Source organism: Saimiri boliviensis, chromosome 1 (genome assembly GCF_048565385.1).
Source record: "Saimiri boliviensis isolate mSaiBol1 chromosome 1, mSaiBol1.pri, whole genome shotgun sequence".
Classification (NCBI taxonomy): domain Eukaryota; kingdom Metazoa; phylum Chordata; class Mammalia; order Primates; family Cebidae; genus Saimiri; species Saimiri boliviensis.
The window spans coordinates 199,417,543-199,441,422 of record NC_133449.1 but is presented as its reverse complement, the minus strand read 5'-3'; the positions used below and the strand labels follow the sequence as shown (position 1 = coordinate 199,441,422).

General features: G+C 35.3%; 1 protein-coding gene across 1 annotated transcript; it reads left to right on the top strand.

Moving 5' to 3' along the window:
- The first annotated feature begins 98 nt into the window (after positions 1–98).
- Positions 99–23,641, top strand: SLC25A46 (solute carrier family 25 member 46). The gene is made up of 8 exons (XM_003920705.3): positions 99–381; positions 3,523–3,565; positions 4,484–4,541; positions 6,050–6,127; positions 7,888–7,988; positions 15,519–15,575; positions 16,733–16,790; positions 21,867–23,641. Exons 1-8 carry the CDS (start codon positions 99–101, stop codon positions 22,443–22,445), a joined length of 1,257 nt encoding a protein of 418 aa, XP_003920754.1. The 3' UTR covers positions 22,446–23,641.
- The last annotated feature ends 239 nt before the right edge of the window (positions 23,642–23,880 follow it).

The window sequence follows — 23,880 nt, the reverse complement described above, 5'->3', positions numbered from 1 at the left end:
TTCGGCGGCGGCCGAGGGAAAGCTGAGTGGTCCCAGGTCGCCGCGGCCCGGGTGGTGGTGGGCTCCGGGCGGGCTCACGTCATTTTGCCCCCGCTGCGATGCATCCGCGGCGCCCGGACGGATTTGATGGCTTGGGCTATCGGGGTGGTGCCCGGGACGAGCAGGGCTTTGGCGGCGCTTTCCCAGCAAGGTCCTTCAGCACCGGGTCGGACCTGGGCCACTGGGTGACGACTCCCCCAGACATCCCCGGCAGCCGCAACCTGCACTGGGGCGAGAAGAGCCCGCCCTATGGCGTGCCCACCACCTCCACCCCGTATGAAGGCCCTACGGAGGAAGCCTTTTCCAGTGGCGGCGGCGGCGGTGTGCAAGGGCAGAGCAGCGGTGAGGAGCACGGGGACCGAGGCAGGGGTGGTGGGTGAGTGGGGCCGCGGATTGCGGCCTGGAGACCCCGGAAGCGGTGCAGAGGGTCCCGCCTCCTGTTCCTTCTCATCCTATCGCGCGCGCCGCACCCTTTGCCCTCCTTTCGTCCTCTGCCCCTGAAGCAGGCCTCCTTAGTCTTCCTCACACAAACGAATTCTACTGGATCAACTCCAAAAAAGACATCTGCCTTAGCTATGGGGTGCACAGTAGGAATATTTAGAGGTTTGGGCATCTCAACTGATGGCCTGAGTTAAGAAGGAGAGTGGATTGTTTACTGTTACCTGATTCACTTTGGCAGCTGTATTTTCTTGATACAATTATTTAATTAATTGTTTACTTGTAGTTTTGTGTTCTGAAAAGAGAAGCCTTTCAGCATAAGCAAATTTGGGTTCAAACTTGGTTCTACCACTCATAATCTGAACAACTTGACCTCTGTGAGCCCTCAGTTTTCTCATCTTTAAAATGTGTAGAAGAATCCAGTATGGGACACACAGGCCAAAAAAAAAATTGTTTCCTTTCTTCTCTTTTTTAAACACAGGAGTTTTATCTGCTTTTGAAATCCCCCAGTCTAGAAAGTTTCCTTTTTATAATTTTCCTTTCTGCCTTCCTTCTTCTGACCTAAAAACTACACATAAAAGTTAGAAACATTGATACAATTTCAAGATAGGACTTTGGAATCATGACAAAATTATTCTCCATGGGATGTCAGAAAATCTGCAACACTGCATGATGTAGATATTTTCATCATACTTTTTTATTCATAAAATGTGAATAATGGCTACCTCTATCCATTCTCTTGGAATTGTTAGAACAACCGATCATTTAATATTAATTTTATTGTAGACATCAGCTTTATTCTATACATTTCCTCGACTTTGACTTGAAAGTACAATAATGTTTATTTGCGTTAACTAGGAAGAATAGACTTTAACAAATGTCTATTGAGTAAATGAGGATGTGAAGAAGAGTGGATGAGTTACCTAGTGTCATACAATTAGCTTTTTGACTAACTGTCCCCTCTCCCCCACCAGCCCCATGTTGTGTCTTACTGGTCCCAATACTCCCGATACTAGTCCAGACTAATACTGGAAAGGTTTTGCAAAATAATTCAAAAATGCATATACCGTTGCTACATAGTTATCTTCTTAGGCAGTAAAGTTTATGTTTTTATCTTTTCATAAGTTATGCTTTGATGGTTACAATGAGGAGGAGTTCCTTGACACAACCAAGGGGTTTATTTTGCAGCCCTAACAGGTGGGTGAATGTTAATTTTGCACCAAAGATAGACACCTAAGAGACACAATAAACAAGAATAAACCTTCCTAACACCTTTTAAAAAATCTTACTAGCATTTTCTGTTATTACTTGGGGATGATATATGCATATAAAAAGGGTTTAAAATCTAAGGTAAAAGTACCTTAAGGGGGTAAAAGAAGCTTTCTGTTTAACTTGTACATTTTTCTAGGGTGAACCATGTAGTTTTCCAGGAACATGCTTAGGTGGCCTTGTTCTGATCGAAAGGCAATAGTGGCCTGGTGACATGGCTCATACTTGTAATCCCAGCTCTTTGGGAGGCCGAGGTGGGCACATCATGATGTCTGGAGATTGAGACCAGCCTGACCAACACAGTGAAACCTGTTTCTACTAAACATACAAAAATTAGCTGGGCCTGGTGGTGGGCACCTATGATCCCAGCTACTCAGGAGGCTGAGGCAGGAAAATTGCTTGAACCCAGGAGACAGAGGTTGCAGTGAGCTGAGATCGCACCACTGCACTCCAGCCTGGGTGACAGAGCTAAACCCTGTCTCAAAAAAAAAAAAAAAAAAAAAAAAAAAAAAAAAAGAATAGTGAGGACAATTGCTTCATTTGAAAGAGAAGAGGAGAAAAAGAATTGTCACTTGTGAATATTGTATTATAGTTAGAATTTAAGTCTGGTCCCTTGGGGTTGTAATAGTTCACCACTATGACTCAGTTTAGTCAAGGAGAAAGGCTTCTCTTTTGACATAGGCATAGTAATGTTTTCCAGCTGTGAACTTTTCCAGTAACACAACAGACATGCCATCAGTAGTAGCATATATGTATCCAGTAACCCGTCTCAAACTATTTAAAACTTAAAGGGATGGTGAAGAAGAGAGCTGTATTTACCCATTTTGGTTATTCCTAAGTCCCCTTTCAAATTAATAATTTATACGTGATTTACTTGCAGTTATTGGTTTAATAAAGTGCTCTCCATCAGTAACAGTGAATAACTAGTTTTACAGCATAGGACGTAAAGTAGTAGGTGGAAGTATCAGCTATGGCCAGCCACAGGAAGTTTTTTATTAGAATGCAATCAGAAGCTGGTAGCCCTTAGGTTCTATCTGCATATTGGTTTCATTAGGCCCAAACAATATTTTAACAAGTTTTGAAATAGTTGTCCAGGACTTTAAAATTGGAAGATGTTGTATAAAAATGAGAATATCGCCGGGCTCGGTGGCTCAAGCCTGTAATCCCAGCACTTTGGGAGGCCGAGGCGGGTGGATCACAAGGTCAAGAGATGGAGACCATCCTGGTCAACATGGTGAAACCCTGTCTCTACTAAAAATACAAAAAATTAGCTGGGCATGGTGGTGTGTGCCTGTAATCCCAGCTACTCAGGAGGCTGAGGCAGGAGAATTGCCTGAACCAGGGAGGCGGAGGTTGCGGTGAGCCAAGATCGCGCCATTGCACTCCAGCCTGGGTAAGAAGAGTGAAACTCCGTCTCAAATAAATAAATAAATAAATAAATAAATAAATAAATAAATAAATAAAATGAGGATATCTATTTTTGAAAAAATTACAGCTTCAAAACCCTGCACCCACAGTCCCATTTTGCAGTATTGAATTGGAGTGAAAGAGTAATTGTGCCTTTAAAAGGTCTACACCTTTCAATCTGCCTCAAACCCCTGCAGAGTCCTTCATTCATTTAAATTATTTTCCTGGCCCCTACCAGAATTTGACTTTGAGGTTTAAATGAACAGCATGTTAATAAAATTAACTTTTTAAAATTGTTTTTAGAGTAAACCTAAATATTAGTTATCAGTAATCTTATTCTTATTATTCTTATTATTATTTTCATTTTAGAACAGCTGAATAGATTTGCTGGATTTGGCATTGGACTTGCAAGGTAATGTTTTATCTAAAGACATTTAAAGCTTTTATTGATTTAATTTAGAGGTTTTTTTTTAAATTTATAATATCAAATGATTATTGCTTCCTTTAGGTTGTTTCTTTGAAGCAGTAGTTTAAATTTTGAAATATTTTGCAGAAAAAACATCATTATTTAAAATATATAATTTGATAGTTTTTCTAGTAAAGATAGACTAGTCATCCAATTTTATAAACACAAAGTAACTTTGTAATGAGTATTGTGACTGCTTTCATGGATCTGTCCTAAGAATAAAATGAAATGTACTCTTATCTCTCTCTCATCAAAAAAAGTAATTTCAAATGGGGTTCATGAAGATCTAATGGCTCTGCTGATAGGAACTTTGTTCATAGGACAATTTCTGAAAGACATAAAAATTACATGGCATTTAATGATGCCATTTAATTGATGTGTTATTTCCACATCAAACACAGAAATTTACTTTCATTGTATACTGTAAATATTAATATTACATATTATGTATTGTTTCCCTTATTTATCCATTTCCAGATCTGATTTTCATTCTTTTCATGGGTCTATCCAAAGAATAAAATGCTATTTAATTGATGTTTCATTTGTCACATTAAACATGCAGAGATGTAGTTTTATCTTATGCTATAGATATTAATATTATGTATTATATATTGTTTATCTTATTTACCAGTTTGGAGATCTGGTTTTCATTCTTTTCATATTGAATTTTGTTACTGGTAAAATCATTGGCAAACATTTCTAGACATTTTTAAATATCTAGATTTTTAAGATTTTTTTTTTTAAGAATGGAGAATATAAAATAATGCATGATTCTTCAGGCAAGAATAACTTTAGAAAGATACATGTTGTAAATTTAATTTGTCTCTATGTAGACACATATATATATAAATTATTTTTATATAGTCTCTTTACAGAAAATGTATTGGCACATCCTTGCATTGTTCTACGCCGTCAATGTCAGGTAAATGTAATTTCTGTGATCTTTCGAAGCAATAATTCTGACCCTAATATGAAGGGCAGAACTCACATAAATGACATGAAACCAAGTAGTCATTACTTCATGTCAAATGTTCCAAACTTTTTGGTCTCAAAACCTCTTTAAAGTCTTAAAAAATAGTAAGGATCCTAAATAACTTTGATTTATGTTGCTCGTATCTATTGGTATTTCCCATTTCAGAAATTAAAATTGGGAAAATTTCAATGTATCTATATAATTCTGTAAGGTAATTTTATGAAAGTAACTATTTTGCATTTTTGCAAATATCTTTAATATCTGACATAATAGGAGACAGCCAGTTTCTCTCATATGCTTCTGCAATCAATTGGTTGCATTACGTGGTTTTTGAAAGAAGCAGGGAAGTTTAGTCTTGTACACATGTGTAGTTGAAAGCAGGAGGGGAGTATTTTATATTCTTGTGAGATAATTGTGGGTATTCTTTGCAATTGCACCAAAACTCACTGTGTGGTAGTTCTTAAAGGTTATTTGCAATGTGAAATCAGAAATCATTTTAGTGAACTTTTTAACTTTGTTACATTAAAAAATCCATTTATCTACACTGCATCTTGAATAGCTATTTTTACTTATGCATGATTCCATATAATTGTGCATAATTTGAAAAATATTGACCAATTGAGTTACATAGATCTTCGACATGTTAAAACATTTGATTATAAAATATCAAAAAAATCATCTTCATTAAAACCACTACTGATCTCACTAGAAAATCTTTAAGTATTGGCAGCTCTCAGTGGTGGATATAGATTTTCCAAAATTCTGAGTTTTACTTGAAAACTCAAACTTATTATTGACAATAAAAATTGTTAGTGATTTTTGTTTTAATCAACACTCTAACTTTGTTTATTTTTAAAAATATGTCTGTCCCAGTGGTGAATAGGTATAGTCTGTCAATGAGTTTTCCTAAGTAAAAATGATGTTCCATGACAAAAGTGGCTAGTTCAGCTTGTAATTCCATCATAGAAGTGCTTTTCTCATGCCAGCTATCTTACTTCCTGTGTAACATACAGGATATTAATTAGAAAGACGATGTGTTCTCAAAGGTCAAGGATTCATAAAATCAACATTTTGTTGCTGCATCATCAAGGGTATTCTTATATGAAGGTTACTTTCTGCTTACTATGGGTAAAAAAATGCTTGCCAAAATGAACATGAGTTGGGAGATGTAATTCAATTCTTTAAGGCAATACAAATGTCAAATAAGACCCTGTTTATTATATAGCTTACATTATTATGTGTATTATACATTGATCATCAGACTATATTTATGTCACCTTATGCGCTGCACTTTTAATGGGTTATTTCAAGCACTTTTAAGAGTAATTTTGCTTATGTATAATTTATTGTTGGCTTTGGAATTAACTTTTGTTTATGCTGCAGTTCTACCATATATCTTTGATGGCCTTGTTATTTCTTAACATTAACAGAAAAAAATCATGAAAATTTTTTTGCAGGTTAATTACCATGCTCAGCATTACCATCTCACTCCATTTACAGTCATCAATATAATGTACAGTTTCAACAAAACTCAGGTGAGAATTTTGTCTATGGATTCTGTTAAAGGTTTATTAAGTGTCATTGGGCTTAGTAATCATTAATGCAAGAACAATTACTTTCAATTTAGGTAATAAAACATCTTAACTATTGTAGTAAAACTAATGTAGCACAACGATATGCTTTGAATCTTCCAAAATTTAATTTAGCAAAAGTACAAATTTATTAATTTGGCAAAACCACAAAGAGCTGAGCTAAGATGGTGTCTCTGCTATCAAGGGGCTCATATTCATGGAGACAAAATCTTAAACAGAAGATTGTGGTGCAATAAGATAAAGGCAATATTAGAAGCACAGAATGCTGTCAGTATACAAAAGAAAAGTACCATATCAAAACAGGGATTGGGCACAGTGTACGACTGGGAAAAACTTTGGGAGAAGAAATGCCTGAATTGTGTGCTTATTGTCAAGAAGCCTAACTTCGTGATGAGGGTAGAGAAAAGGTTTTTAAAGTAGATGTGTGAAAGCAGAAGACAAAGAGAGATCATAAAGTTTTGGAATGGATTTAATGTAGTACAATGGGAGCTTGAAGTGGGGGCTGAAGAGTAAGAGATGGTTGAAAAAGTAGCCAGAGAAGTAAGCAGGATCCAGATCCTAAAGCACCTCCTAAGAACTGCACACTAGATCCTAAAATCTACAAGAGTACGGTTGAAGGTGTTTTAGCCATGACCAAAGTATCTTGAAGAACTTTGGATTGTTTGACAATATCTATCAAGATTTAAAATGCACGTGTTCTTTGACTTACTAATTTTACTTCCAGGAACTTATCCCACATAGATGTTCACATATATATGCAAAAATGTATATACAAGGAGGTCCTATGACATTGCATACAGTAGACTGGAAATGATTAAATGTCCATCACTAGGGTACCAGTGAAATAATTACAGTATATTATGGTGAAACACTTTGTAACCTTTAAAAATAAGAGGGTAGCTCTGTGTATATTGATGTGGAATGATCTCTGGGATATTTTTTATGTTTCAACATAATACCACCTGTTATAAACAAACCAAAAATATTTCTATGACATACACACAGAGATATACTTGTATATGCACGGATTATCTTGAGGATAAATTTTAAAACTGCTGCTGGGGACTGAGATGAGAAGGAGACAAACTTTTCAGCTGGTACCCTATTGCTACTTTTTAATTGTATCATGTCTATTAATAACATAGATAAATAATAGGATTATTACTGATGGTATTATGCAAAGGGGCAAAACCAGAGACAGTGAAACTTGTAGTCAAATTGATATAAAGTAATAGTGTTAAGTATGGAGAAGAGCATGGAGTAGAATTTATAGAATGTGGTGACTGATTACATAGGAAGAGTGAGAAAAAATGTTTTCTGAATGTATGGTTTGGTCACTAGGATGATGAAGCTGCTATCAAGGGAGATAGGAAATACAGCAGAGAAAGAAACAATTGATATAGTATGAGTGAGTATGATTGGGTTAAGATGTGGATATGTAAGTTTCAAGTTACCTATGTGTCATTCACAGGACAGGACTAGTAGGGAGTTTAATATATAGACATTAGGGATATTTAATAAATTAGTTAATCATTAGGGGTTTAATTAACTGGAATGTTCTTTTTGGCCTAAACATAACTTTAAAATGATAGAAAATTAATTTAATTATAGTTCTCTACTAATTGGAAAATTTCTATACAATATCAAGTTTTATTAAGATCTTTTGTGTTAACAGAAATAACAATAAATTTTGTCTGTTTTAGGGACCTAGAGCCCTATGGAAAGGAATGGGAAGTACATTTATTGTCCAGGGAGTCACACTTGGAGCAGAAGGCATAATTAGTGAATTTACACCTTTGCCAAGGTACCTTTTTTAGCATTTCTTTAGTATTAGTTTCATGTTGTGTTTTTTGTTTATTTGTTTTTAGATTCATGGGGTACATGTGCAGGCTTGTACATGTGCATATTGGGTGATGCTGAAGGTTGGACTTCTAATAATCCTCTTACCCAACTAGTAAACATTGTACTCAATATGTACTTTTCAACCCTTGTCCTCATCCCTCCTGTTATATTATTTTAATAAAATACGATAGTTTCCAAAACTATCTTAAATCTGAAAACTTGTCTGAAGTAGCTAAAAGAAGAAACAAAGAATAAAATTAATTATATCTTATTAAATTAGTATGTGATAAGGAAAACATGTCTTGGTTTAGTATCTATTGAGATGTATATTTCAGCTTCTACTGCTATGTGCCAGCAACTGCCAACTGAGGAACAAATGTGGGTATGTGAGCAGTTCTTGCTCTTTAAGTATTCAGTTTAATTAAGGAGACACATGTAAGCAAGAAGAGGTAACATACCCAGTGTCATGGGGTTGGACAGTCTAGGTCACGTGTCCCCAAATTACGGCCTTTGGGCCACATGCGGCCCCCTGAGGCCATTTATCCGCCCCCCCCCCACTGGACTTCAGGAAGGGGCACCTCTTTCATTGGTGGTCAGTGAGAGGAGCACAGTATGTGGTGGCCCTCCAACGGTCTGAGGGACAGTGAACTGGCCCCCTGCGTAAAAGGTTTGGGGATGCCTGGTCTAGGTAATAAAAAGAGTGTCTTATATTTAGAACACTGGGTATGTATGAAATGGAATATTAGGAAAAGAAACTGAAGTGCTAGATTAAAATATGATTATGCCTTTGTAAGTTTATTCTCTATGGGGTTGGGAATTTCTTTCTTTTTTTTTTTTTTAAATATATGGATGTCCTGATCAGGATATACTCGAAGGCAATGTAAAATAAATGGACTAGTATAGATAGATTTGTGGAGATCTATTGTAATAATCTAGGCAAGACTGAGAAGGTTCTGAACTGTGGAACAGAACAGAAAGGGATGAGCGGAATAGACATTTCTGAAGTATAATTGATGATCATAATGTTAGCTTGCTAATTAGAGATATGAGAGAATGAGTTGTCGGTAGTGACTGAGATTTCTAGATTGGAAAATGCTAACCAAGATAGGGAATTCATGAAGAAGAATAAGTTGGAGTAGGGAAGAAGATAAAGAATGTATCTTTCAATAAATGAAGTTTGAGATTGTTGGGAGGGGGACATGACTAATATTTGGTTGGAACCATGGATCAGAGTTTTAAAAAAAAAATTGAAGCAGAGGCAGAGCTTTGAATGTTATGGCATAAAAGTAGCAATTGAAGCTGAAAGTAGATGAAATCACCTAAGGAGAAAGCATAGGTTAAATGAATAAACCGGACCAAAGACAGAATCCTAGGCATACATGTGTGTATACGTGTGTGTGTGTGTCTCTCTGTGTCTGTGTGTGTGTGTGTGTGTGTCTGTGTGTGTGTTGTGAGAGGTAGTTGGGGGAGATAATTAGAGAAATTAGAAGGGGTGTGTGTGTGTGTGTGTGTGTGTGTGTGTGTGTGTGTTGTGAGAGGTAGGTGGGGGGCGATAATTAGTGAAATTAGAGATGCCTTTAGAACAAATTGGAAATAGCATAAGATGTAGGACAGTCATGTTCTAGAAACCAAAAATGGGAGAATTAGAATTGTAGGTACATTTGGAGAGAGAGGATAGAGAAATTGGGGAAATTTGCTTTTGGGTCTTGTTTTCTCTGTGAAACAGTATAAAGGGTTATTTACATAGTATCAGACAGCCACAATGATGGGTAACAAAGGAATCTTACAAAGGGTATATGAAAGGAATGTTAATAGATAATATTGGAAATTAGAAATTTTTAAGGTGCTATTTGGCATTACTCTGTGAGTTTTCTATATCAGCACTATATTTTGTATATCATTCCATGGATAATGTTAAAAGCAACAGTTTGTTAATCCAAAGTTATTCTCTGGCAGGGTGAATTTTTTGGATTGTTAAAGAAGTGAGATAGTTGAAAGCATAGCTACTAGTGTATCAGATATGCCCAATGTTGGGGTTTAGTCCTTAAAGGGAAGGAAATGAAAGCAAGAAAAACTGATATTAAGCTTTTTTCCAATGTGATTGCTTTCAAAGGATCTTATAGTCTTTCAGTGTCTTAAATACAGCTTTGCTAAAAGGTTTGAAACAAAACAAAGATTAGAAAGGTCAGCAACATTTGGGCAGCTCAAAGTTTCTTATTTTATTCTTTAAAAATATGTATTTCTTTGGCTAACTATTCACTTTATTGCTTTTATATCACTAGATAAGATCATAAGTTAATACTTAATCAAATATTCTTGAAATTCTCTAACAAACAATTCTATAAAAATTTAACGAAATGTAGGAAATTCCATTTGGTAGAGTGAAAGAAATTCAATGCAGTTGTTCCTTTTATCTGTTGGGGAGTGATTCCAGGACCTCCAGTGGATACCAACATCCACGGATGCTTAAGTCCCTTATATAAAATGGTGTAGAATTTACATACAACCTGTGCACATCCTCCTGCATACTTTAAATCATTTCTTGATTACTTATAATACCAAATACAATATAAATGTTATATAAATATGTGTTATGCTATATTGTTTAGGGAATAATAACAAGAAAAAAAAAAACTCTGTACACATTCAGAACAGATACAACTATCCTTTTTTAAAATAAATATTTTAAATCCACAGTTGCCTGAATCCATGTATGTGGAACCCATGGGTATGGAGGGTTGACTATATTTGCAATCGGAACACTAATAACAAGAAGAAAAAAAAACTCTGTACACATTGGGAACAGATACAACTATCCTTTTTTAAAATAAATATTTTAAATCCACAGTTGCCTGAATCCATGTATGTGGAACCCATGGGTGTGGAGGGTTGACTATATTTGCAATCGGAACCTGGCTGTTCCACTTTTTATTTCTGGGACCTTAGGCAAGTAATATTGCCTCCCTAAAGCAGAGATGAAGGAATAACATTAATTTCAGGTCAAAGGGAAGAAAAAAGAAAAATACAAATGGGAAGGCATAGGATTTTATAAAATTTTATCATCTAACTTTCTTACTCAGTAGAGAAATAGACATGTCAATTTAGTGGAAATATATTTTTATCATTTTGAATCTTACTAAAGAAGACAAAATAGTAACCTCTATCGTATTGTCCTACTTGGATAATATTGGTGATAAATCCCACTCATTAATTCATTCATTTACTTAGTCAGCATTTCCTGAGTATTTACTGTGTGCCAGGTTCTATGCTAAAAACAAGGTTAAGAAAAAGGAAAAGAAACAAAAGATAACTGTTGCCTGGAAGCTCAGAATCTAGTAAAAGTACATTCACTAAGAACAATAATTCCATTTATGAATAATTACAAATTGAAATTAATTTTCTGAAGGAAAAGAATATAGTTCTATAAAGAAGTATTAAAGGGTTTGTAACAGTGTCCTTAGTAACGTGACACTTAAGCTAGATCAGAGTGGTAATTAGGAGGTACATACCGGTTTATAGAAAAATGCTGTGGCAGTGGGCAGCATAGAGAATTCAGGTAACTGAGAGAAGGCTTATATGGCTGGAGGTCTGGCCAGGGGCAAGGTGCAGAGCAGGTGGGAGTCAGAACATGTAGGCCATTTTAAGAATATTGAAGAGTTTCAGTAGGGTCAGTGACATCAGATTTGTTTTCAAAGGTCATTGTAACTGTAGATGGAAAGGTTGCATGAGGACCAAAGTGAATAAAAGGAGACATCATGGTATGCTTATAACGATAATAAAGGTGAGAAATGATAGTGGCTAACATCCGGGTGGTGGCTTTTGAGTGGACAGTTTTGAAATATACTTAGGTCAAATTGAGGAAATTTGGTGATGCTTTTGGAATGGTAGATGAAGGAGAAGGCAGTATCAAGGATGACTTCTCATATTTAGGCTTGTGTAACAGTCAAATGAAGCTGTTTTTTTGAACTATAGTGTGAATATCTTTTTAAAAATTATTTATTATTCTTTGGGCAGGTTTGACCTTTACTGTTTATGAGAAGAAGGCAGAATTGTGGCAAGCGAGGTCACAAAACATTGACTAAAAACAATTCACAGAAGCTACTACATGAGGAGGATGAGCTCTGGGGTCTCCTAGCCTGGGGTTTCTTAATTGCATAACAATTACTAGGTAGAACAGGTGAGATAGTCCAGATTTGCCAATGTTTAGTTTTTTTATACAGTTTATGATCAAATCAGAGAGAAAAACAGATCTCTAGTGTTCATTAAATCAGCAAATTTATAATTTCTCAGTAGTATTACTTTTTAACAAATTATGTATTACCCAGGATCATCATCTGTGATCTCTTCCTTTATCTACTGCCAAACCCTTCCCAGTCCTCTCTCCCAGTTGGAGTGAGTTAAACTATGTGTTGTTCTACCCCACAGTACCCTTTACCTAATTTACATGTGGCTTTTTTCATACTGTTAATGTGAGGTAGGAGTTCCTGTAACCAAGACTACTGTGTGGTTCAGTCTCTCAGAAAACTGATTTGGTTCAACTCCAACTTAGTTTTGACTCATCACACATTTGTGGTTATACCACTGTAAACATCTTGTAGTCTTCCTCCAACAGTTCCCTCTGAATTTGCTTATTTTAAACATATGTTGTTTTAAACACAATGAAATCTTCCTCAAATTTAATAGATTTCCTTTCTGATTAACAGTTCCTGAGTAGGGAACACTAAAAGAGTTTAAGCAGAAAAGAAAGATTTTAAGTTTGACTTCAGGACAAGTGCATTTTCAAGTCTTTTATCATATCCAGGTGGAGTTGTCTGTAGGCAAATGATACGGGGCTGACATATAAAGAAGCCTTAACTGAAGGTCAATTAATTTGGGAGGCTTTGAAGCTGTAACCTTAGGTGTGATGGTCCCTACAGAATAAGGATACCCTATAGTGGAAGAAGAGGGCCTGAACCTTAGGAACTGCAACAAGGGGTGCTGGATTAGAAAATGTGATCCTGAAAAGGAGTCAGGAGAGACCAGAAGGCAGGATAAAAACCAAAAGAGAATGGGCTAGTGGAGTACAGGGGCGTGCTTCAAGGAGTGAGGAACACGAAGCTCTGATGGCAGCTGAAATGTCAAATAAGGTAGAGAATTAAAAATGTCTATCAGATTTAATGACATGGAGATTACTGGGGACTTTGGCAAGAGCTGTTTTTATTCCAAGCCAATTTGGAGTGGATTCAGAGGTGAATGGGAAAGTACGGACGTGGAAACAGCAAGTTGAGGAAGTTGGCTCTGACTAGTATAGAGAGAGGCAACCAGAAGATGAGTGGTTCAGGGTAGGTTGCGGAAGATTTTTTTTTTTTAAATGAGGTTAGCTGTTTGACCATTTGAAAATTAAAGACTGCTGAAATACACAGTTATTTTAGAATTGTATTGCCTTTTTGTGTGGTTATGCATAGGAGTATGTATTTTGTTCTGTTAAATGAAAAACTAAACTGTTTTGAAAAAAGCAAGGTACTGTGATAAATTTTATTAATTTTTTGGCTCATTAGCAAGGACTTTTTTTATGTGAAAATCATTAATTTAGGTATATTTACATGTTTCATATTGGGTAATGAATTATAAAAAGGTTTAATCACAAGTTTTTATGCTTAACCTCTACTGAAGCTTTTAATATGCTTACTTAAATTTCTAGAGCTGTGACAGTAAGTTTTACCCATTTTATAAAGTAGTAGAGAACAAATACAAGGAATAGTCCCAAAAACATTGTTTACATACTTGGTTTTAAGTCTCCTTTTCTTGTATCTTAATGATCTTAAGAATTGGCAGTAGTCATCAAAGGGGAGGTAACTCAGAATTACAGTTATATTTAAAGGGGAGGCTACCCAGTTCTTAGTGTTTAGGACAGGTTTATATTTAAAATTGATGTTATCATAAACTGTGATAATACTTTCTGAGGCCATGAGTATTAGCTGTGCCAAGATGATTTACAAAGCATGCAACATATTTTGTTTTATAATCATAAAGTAACTGTTGGTAAGATGGGAGGCCTAATCTGTTTTTTATATTTTTGACTAAATCATTGAATAATATCATTTCAGCTACATTTTCTGTGTTGTTCAGGCCAAATAAATAACCTAATATTAATGTAATGAAAGTGTGGCCCAGAAGGTGCTCTAAGGTCTTAGAAATCAGGGGTAGTTGTTCTGTTGTCTGAAAGTATCTGATGTTTGTACTCCTTTATATGCTGCTGTTTTTCAAATTCAGTCATTTGAAATAGAAAACATTTTTCTAGATTTCTGCTGTAGCCATGATGGAATGGGTACCAATTCTATCAGAGGATCTGGTATAGCAAGTCTCATCTTCATTTTGCACTTCCCGTTGTTGTTCTTGTTCTTTGTCATTTTTCTCCTATCTCCCCTACATTTTCATTTTTTTCCTCTTAGTTACTTTTTTTCTCTCTATAATCTTGTCTCTTTTTTGACTTTTCTTTGATAGAACTTACCCTCTTTTTTCCCCCTTTATTCTATTTCAGTTTGTCTCTGTTTCATCTTTTCTTTCTTTTCTTTTTCTTTTTCTTTTTTTTTCCTTTTCTTTTCCTTTCTTTTCTTTCCTTTTCTGGTTTCCAAAAGTAACCTAACTAGCAGACAGAATGCACACAACCCTAGACCTTGGTTCCAGACCTGGCATTTTGCCTGTTTCCTTTGAACATTTCCCTGTGATCTTTTTGACCCTGATTTTTCGCATCAATAAGACAAATGTGACAATATCTGCTCTCCTTATCTTACAAGATTCCTCTTTGTATCAAATAAGATAAGAGGTAGTACAGGCAGAGTACCAAGGTTTAGAACGCACTTCCACGCTAACTGGTTACTTGGCTTCGAATAAGTTATTAACCCCCTCTGATTCTGTCTCCTCATCTATGAAATGGAGAAAATACAGTTATTATGAAGATTAGAATAGTTCATGCAAAGCACTTTGCATAATCATTGCATTTAGTAGGTGCTCAGGGAGATAACAGAATATAATAATGGTCAACAAATTAATTGTACTAAGTAAAGATACTTAGACATTAGATACTACAAAAATGTACTATGTCAGCCTGTATTAGAGTTACTTAATTTCTTTTTATTTCTCCTTCTTAAATACTTTGTAAAGCCTTTTTAAAATCCTGTTCTTTGTTTCCCTATCCTCTTTCTTTTAACCTAACATCTTAATTTTCTTTCTTTAATTTCTCATGTTTACTTTCATAATCGTTGTGACTCTTGCTTTTCTGTCAGCCCCTTCTATCAGCACATACAAAAACACCTTATATATTTTATTTTCTCTTAAACCATCACAGTTGTTTGCAGTATGTTCCAGAAAAGAAAATGTTTACCATTAGAATATATTTCTCCCATAGATTTAAAAAAATTAGAAGTTGATTACTGTTTTGAAGATTGAGCTAATTCCAGATGTCTTAAATATTATTGCTTTTGGTTTATTTAAGTTCATTTTTATGTTTTAGGGAGGTTTTACATAAATGGAATCCTAAACAAATAGGAGAACACCTTCTACTGAAATCGTAAGTATCAAAAAAAAATGGCATTTTATTTTACGTTTCACTAATTTTTATATTATTGGAACTGGAAACAAATCTTATTAAACAATTGCAGAAAAAGAAATTAGAGCAGTGAAATGTTTGTGGGACTAGAACTTCAAAGGACAAGTAACAGAGTTTAGGAATAAATCCTGAAATATGTATCATCTTTATTAATCTTACTAATTTGAAAGGCTGGAATCACAGACTAATGTTGTGTGTGTGTTCTTAGGAAGTTAGCATAAGTCTTCCATTTATTTAACCCAAATTATCAAGGAAAGTATTACTATTTTATTGTTAATCAGATACAAATGTATTTGTATGGTGATGAGCAAACCCAAAAAACTTTAGTGACATTGAAATGTAGTCCTAAAGGCACTTAGTGATTTTACGAGTAACCATTTTTGTAGATTAGAATTTTATTCTTCACTTCTTAATTTTTTTTTTGAAGATTGTGAATTGGAAATCCCCCAGCTTGCTGGCTCCCTCAGTGGGACATTCCAGCACATTATTACTTAGTGATGTTCCATTCACCTTGAAAACCACTACTTGCCAGGACCTGGCCCATAAGGGTTAGGTAAGTCCCACCTTGATATTATTTTGAATAACTATATTTTGCAGGCTTGCAAAGTTGTAATATTACTATATCTTAATATTGGTGATAGGAAACAACTTTGCAAAGCTGTATAATGTTTTTTTTAATAATAAAAGGGGACTTCACTCACCATTGAAGACTGGCTTAACGCTACTGGATGGGAAACCTGGGAATAGATATGATAATAGAATACTTGCTGAAATATCACTAAAAAGGCAAACTGTGGGATGGATCCCTCATCCTAAATTTTAAGTTTTAGATTTATAGGCTGCATTAGCTACGTGTAGGTAGATGTCCAATGTATTTTCCTTGCAGGCTGTCCTTGTTTTATCATTTGTTATTTTTTTCATCCCTGTTGAATAAAGCATCCCATGTTACAGGTTTCTGAAGTTAATATTTTTGGGCTACAGGTGTTAATAGTTAAAATCCTTAAAAAGATAATTCTAGCTTGAATATAAATTTTGTTGACATATTAAAGCAGATATTAAAAAATTTAGTATAAGCATCTTATTTCAGTATACTGATAAATTTGTTTTAATTTCTACAGCCTAACTTATGTGGTGGCAATGCCTTTTTATTCAGCAAGTCTGATTGAAACAGTGCAGGTGAGCCTTTTTTTTAACTGTCATTTTTAAATTTAAGAATACTTTTTGAACTACTCAGTATATTGTAAATGTGTAATATTTCAGCAAAAAACTTTAAGACAGTGTCTTAAATGTTTTTTATAAATATCACATTTACATCACACATTGCTTGTCTGTATATTTCCATTGCAAACTTAAGTCACACTTCTAGTTTTAATTATTTTTGTCCTTTTCATAGGCAGCTATACTCTTCATTCAGATCTCTCAGAACACAGCCTATAACTTGCTCTGAAAACAAAGAATCTATAACCTCTTTAAGGCCCTTACATACAACTTGGATGGTTATGGCTTATCACAGGACAGTAAAATAATAATTGCCTGAGAATAAACATGATGGATAATCATCCGAACAGGAAACAGTTTGTCCCCACAGATAGTTTACTAACGGCATTCTTTTTAAATATGCCTTTAAGTCACATTTGATACTATTGGGTGTGGTAAATACTACAAAGCTGAAGCAATTTTCTGCGAGCACTTTAAATTCTGTTTGCCTGTGTTACTAGTCCTAACCACATGGTGGCGCTTCAAGTACGTTGAATTAAATGTCATACCCTCCTTCCTACACTTAGAGCTTTGAGATGAAGGTAGTTTTAACTTCCCCTGTATACAAAATCTAACTATTTGTACACCTGTCTTCTTCCAACATCAGATCTTCTAGCATATTCTTTTCTCTAGTATATGTGAGTGCCCTCTCTGTAAAAACTCCAACTGGATCAGCCTTTGATCTTCTAATTACTATTTTCTACCTTGTTTCTTTTTGGCTATATCATTCTGTGTGGAATGTTCCCATGTGAGACCCCTAAAAGGTGTGGGTCTCACCATATGGTGAGCTTGATCCCAAACACAGTTTCCTGCTGGAGACAGTCGAGCTATTGGAAAGAAGGAACTGAAAGATGACTGATCAGTTTCTAATATCAACCACGATATGGTTTGGGCCTAAACTATGCGGTGTTGCTAGACTAAGTGACTCCATACCAGCAACCAGTTTCTGCTTTTAACTTTTATGACTATTTCTTTAAGAATAGCTTTAACCTTTTCTTTACTTGCATGATTGCCTTGTACCCTAGATAATGGTTTAACTGTGGGGATATTTGCAAAGCAAATGCCACTGTAGGGATGGCTTTGATCCCAGACTCAGAGACTCCTGAATGGGGGGAGTTGAGATAAGTTGAGTCAGGAGCAGACAAAGGAGAATCTGGTTAAAAGATATTCTGATGAGCAAAACCAGAAAACCTTTTCGCATGTGAGTCCTAAAACAGGATCAAACCAAAAGTACCTGCAGCCATGAGGAATAATGTCTGGATGTAAATAAGCTTTGTGATCACAGGAAATTCTATTACTTTTTACAACCACTGATTGTGTATCTGACTTCTGTATTGTATAGGCAATGTAAGGTATAGATTTGCATTTCCTCTTGCAATGACATTAACCAGAGCAAAGAAAGCATATTTATTCCTGGCCTTTGAAAAATAAATTTGCTGTTTTAGATACGGCCTATACAGCCCTCCAGACCCCCGCGCTCTTTCTGACTCCCTTTATTTCTTTAAGCGCACTCTCTCTTCCAGGTTTTGGGACCCTCTTGCAGGTTGAGAGATCCCCTGCAGACGTGCCGTCCCAACCGTCCCCGACATCATTCATCTTTGATTTATTATTGTTGTTGTTTTTTCTGTGAGAACCAACTTCAGTTAACTGAAGTTAACATCTTGTGACCCAAATATACTTTCCTTTCCCCTTCCATTTGGCATTCTGTTAAACAAATGATACAATTTTTGTATGGTTCTATCGAATTTACAGAGTTGTCACTTATATGAGATATTCTCATTTTAAAGATAAGGGGAAAATGGCAGGAAGGTAATTATTTAAGGAAAAACAACTAAGCAGAATGATTTATTGGGGAAAATAAGTTTTAGCTTAAGACATACCCATTATCACATTTCTCTGCTTAAATTAGACCTGGGACTTTAAACAGATTTCTTAATCTTTATAATTTTCTTAATTTTCTCATCCATAAGTTAGAAATTGTATTTTAATAACTGGGGTATAAAACTGAATGCATTTTTCATTTTGGTGCCTGGCTCATTATGTGATAGGGTTTTTTCTGTGTGTTTTTTTAACCCAATATTTACCCCTTGTTTTCTGCTTCAAGTGCTACCTGCTAGATACCAAACCTTTTGATATCTTTTGTCTGCTTTTCTAGAACTCTTTTTTCTTTAGATTTCTCTCTCTTGAGCCTCTTTCAGTAATCTCTTCTGTTATACCTTAAGGCTCAGTCCTTGACCCTCTGTTTTTTATCCCATACTCATTATTCCGAAAAAGTTTACAGGAATCACTATAACTCTAATCTTATGTGAGTTAAATCTTCAAAGTCAACTTTTAAAAATAATCTCATCCCTCTAAAAATTAGCTTCCTTTAGAATCTCTTCTCCCTTGCAATATATTAATGATACTATTGTTATCTTTACACTAAAGACTCAAAAATTTAAAAAGTTTTAAAAATTTAAAAGTTTTTGTTTTAGGAAAGCTTTTTATTTTTACATTTCTTTCATCCTTCATAATTAACTGGTCATCATGAAGTTTGTAGTGATCTATATTTTCGTTAAGAATCCTTGAGGCCTAGGTGGGCGGATTACGAGGTCAGGAGTTTGAGACCAGCATGGCCAACATAGTGAAACCCCGTGTCTACTAAAAATACAAAAATTAGCGAGGTGTAGTGATGAGCACCTGTAGTCCCAGCTATTCAGGAGGCTAACGCAGAAGAGTTACTTGAACCTGGGAGGCGGCAGTTACCATGAGTCAAGATCACGCCACTGCACTCCAGCCTGGGTGACAGAGCAAGACTGTCTCAAAATAGAATCCTTGTACTAGTCCCTGCATTTTAAAAGTCAATTCTATGTACTCATACAAGACTGTTTTTAAGTTGCAATGCTTATACATCCTTTAACTGATTAAGGATTCATATTGACTCATATTCCCTAAAGTCAACTTCAGACTTCTTATCATAGTTTTAAATCAAGGTTTTAATTATATCACTTTACCTTTCAGATTATCTTCCTTAACTGCTAAACTTTAAAAAATAATTATCAAATATTTATTGAGTACTTGCCTGTATCAGGAGCTGTTATAGACCCTAGGGATACAAGTCAAACAAAACCAAAATGTTCTGCGCTCATATCACTTATATTCTTATGGGGAAAGTAGACAGAAATATAAGGTATACTTGATGGTGATTAACTGCTAAAGAAAGTAAAAATAAAGCAAGGAAGGCAAATAGGATGTGTAATAAGTAGGGACGAGCAGTTAATTTTTTTTTTAGAAATATAAGTAAAGGCCTCACTGAGAAGGTAACATTTGTGTCAAGGTCTGAGGCTAAGAACAACATGGATATTTGGGAGAATATTCTAAGCAGAGGGAAGGCAAGGGTGAACGCCCTTACGTGGGACCGTGTCCTGTGTGTTTTACCATACATGCTTGAGAAGTAGTAAAGAGGCTGATATGGTCGGTGCTAGCTAACCACCAAATAAGCAAATATTAAGTTTTGTTTAGAGGGAAAGTAAGTGAAAAACTCTTAAGTGGGACTGTGTCATGTGTGTTGTATCTTGTATGCTTCTGAAGTAGAAAGGAGGCTGTTACGTTATGGTTGATGTTGACAAAGCAAGGGGGAATATGGGAGGTGAGACCTGAGTGGTCAGAGGGGACCAGATTATATAGGACATTGTAAATTATTGTAATAACTTGGCTGTTGTTTAAGAAGGATGGAAAGTCTTTGATAGGTTTGGGCTGGACAGCGATGTGATCTGACATATCGTTATTGGGAGCTCTTTGACTGTTGTATTAAAAATAAACTGGAGTGGGAAGGAGGTCAGGGTCAGAAGTAGAAAGATGGATTAGAAGGCTAGGCAAGCTCATTGTAGTCTCAGAGTTTTCAATATCTATTTACTGAAGACTCCCATATTTATACTTATAATACAATGCTCCTCCACTTACAATGGGATTACATCCCAGTAAACCTGTCATAAATTCAAAAAATCATAAGTTGTGACATCGTAAGTTGGAAAATACCGGTAGGTCCATTGTGTACCTTTTTTCCTGTAATTTCTATTGTGAACTCCATTTAACGTTTCTGAACTCTTGATCTTCACCAAATTGCTACTCTGACAATTTGTCAGCTCAGTAAAAGGCAGTGCTATTCCCCAAGTCCCTCTGGACAAGACCGTTAGGGTTATCTTTGACCCTTCTCTTGCATACTCCAAGTCAATCCACCAGTAATTCCCGTAGACTTTGATTTTAGGATAAAAGCACAAATGAACCACTTCACTTCTGTTGCCATCATCTCTTTACTGGATGACTGCGGTAACTTTTGAACAGACCTTTTAAATTTTATCTTCTACTTTTCTGCAGTCATTGCTGCAGCCAAAGAGCCCTTTTAGCAAGTTATTTTCTATCTATACTTCTGTAATCCGTATCAAACTTTCTTATTCATAGCTTCAAAATTCTACAAAAGCAGACATTACAGATGATAGTAAGACTAACTTTTTTTGAGTAACTACTGAGTGCTAGACCTTTTTTCATTTAGTATTCACAACAACCCTGTGCATAAAAAGTAGATAGTGCTTATTTCCATTTTTGTAGAATGGTAAACTGTACTTAGGAGAAGTTCAGTAACTTTACAATGGTTACATGGCCAGTAGGTAATGGAGGCAGGATTTAAACCTGTTTAAGAACTGTGAGCACTAAACTGTCTCTTTAAGCATCACATAGTTATTGCCTTTCCACAAGAGTTCTAAGGAGTTTCTTGAGATATATCCACCTATGCAGCTCCCTAGTCTCCCTACCCTAGTAAGATTAGCTTCCAGCTTCACTGCTAGCAATTTTATGAGATTTCATCTGAAAAAAAATCTGATGCCTAGGTAACAGTTAACATCTGCAAATCATTGATATTTTCCTTTTCAGTCACCACTTAAAAGGAACTTACAGTCCTTTTTGTGTGGCAAAATAAGCAAATGTTAAGTTTTACTTGTTTTATCATTTTTGTTTCAGAGTGAGATAATTCGAGATAATACTGGCATTTTGGAATGTGTTAAAGAAGGAATTGGAAGAGTGATAGGCATGGGAGTGCCTCATAGCAAACGACTTCTTCCGCTTCTTTCCTTGATCTTCCCTACGGTGCTTCATGGAGTTCTTCATTATATCATCAGCTCAGTTATTCAGAAGTTTGTCCTACTAATTCTAAAGAGAAAGACTTATAATAGCCACCTAGCTGAGAGCACTAGCCCTGTGCAGAGTATGTTGGATGCTTATTTTCCAGAACTTATTGCTAACTTTGCTGCCAGTCTTTGTTCTGACGTTATACTTTACCCATTGGAAACAGTTTTGCACCGCCTTCACATTCAAGGAACACGCACAATAATTGACAATACAGACCTTGGCTATGAAGTGCTTCCAATTAATACACAGTATGAGGGAATGAGAGACTGTATCAATACCATAAGGCAGGAGGAAGGAGTGTTTGGTTTTTATAAAGGGTTTGGTGCTGTTATAATACAGTACACACTGCATGCAGCTGTTTTACAGATTACCAAAATTATTTACTCTACACTTCTTCAAAATAACATTTGAGATTTAGGTTCCTTCACTGAGTAGTCTGGAAGATAGAATCTGGATAATTTGCTGTGAAGTTATGAGGGATAGAAGCAAAATACTGGGGAATAAAACAGATTGGAAAGTAAAATTGGTACAAAAGCCCATGCTGATTATCTTGACTTTGTTTTTTAAGGCATAGGTATATATTTTGGATCAAAACTTCCAAATTTGAAAATGCAAATTTAATAAGTGTTATGAAAATAACACTTAAATTCTAGTTATTGTAGCACTTATGCTGAAGTAAACATGATCCTAGGCAGAAGCAAAATTTTATTATAAAATATAAAACTTTATAGAGTTGAATCTATTCCATCTGACTTAAATATTTGTTAAATGTTTATTTTACCTTCTGGATTGATGTTGGTATAGTATCCTTAATACACTGTAGTGTATTGATGTCCTTAATACAATCAGGAGGTTTTTACCTTTAAGCAAATAAATTCCATCATTGTTGAAAAAGACTTAAGGGATGATTAGATTTGGCAGTATGTAATCAGGAGTATAAAGGTTTTAAATTGCATTGTCCCTGTATAACTATTTTAATGGCTAGATATATATATTTTATAAAGCCATTTATGTACACACATAAAACTTGGAATTTCCTTCATCCCTACAAGTTTTCTACACTTACATCACCTTATTACATTAAACAGAGTCATGAACTTCCTGCTTGAACATCAAAATATCAAAAACCAAGGTACCCAAAAGATGCAAGTCAGATACAACATCCTTGTCCATAGCCAAACCCAGTGTTACAGTGCTAGCAACTTAATTTGTCATACATTTATAGACTTTGGTTTGCTTTGTTAACTGTGTGAATCATCAGTGGCTGTTTTTAGAGCCACTCTTTAGAGAGAATATAAAATAATCATGACGATTACTACTGTTTCCACATTTACAAAGTGTGTACTTAAATGAACCTCATTTGCCTTTTATTTCTGAACGGCTTGTCTGAGAGGAAACAAAATTAAAATTCATCTGAGAATTTGTGCCTCATCTACTATCTAGTTGTCACTAAATAACGGCTTCTGTTTTCCTTTTCTTTGAATTTTTGCTTTAAGTTTTTGTTTTCCAAACTAGATGTACATGAAGGGAAAAACAATTAGTCTTATCACCTTTTATTTAAACTTCTTTAGATGAGTACTAAAGAAAAATCCAAACCTTAAAGAAAATGTGCCCTTGTGTTTTATGGGTGAGGGGGAAAAGTACATTTCAACGTATAATAAGAAAAAAAAATCAGTTTAATAAGAACATGTCTGTTTCTAAATTTAATTTGGTGGGTTAAGCACTTTGTATAGTAAAATGATATGTGTTTACTCTATCATTCGACATGTTAAAGTTTCATTTCTTCACATAAATAATCACAGTTGTAAAACGAACGATTTGGTACTCTGAAACACAGTGACTTTGC

What these genes read in the sequence shown, in the direction of transcription:
- SLC25A46 (XM_003920705.3), top strand. Translation starts at nt 99, where the DNA reads ATGCATCCGCGGCGCCCGGACGGATTTGATGGCTTGGGCTATCGGGGT. An exon ending in TGTGCAAGGGCAGAGCAGCG is followed by an intron (nt 382 to 3,522) that starts GTGAGGAGCACG and finishes TTTTCATTTTAG; the next exon opens with AACAGCTGAATAGATTTGCT. An exon ending in TTCTACGCCGTCAATGTCAG is followed by an intron (nt 4,542 to 6,049) that starts GTAAATGTAATT and finishes ATTTTTTTGCAG; the next exon opens with GTTAATTACCATGCTCAGCA.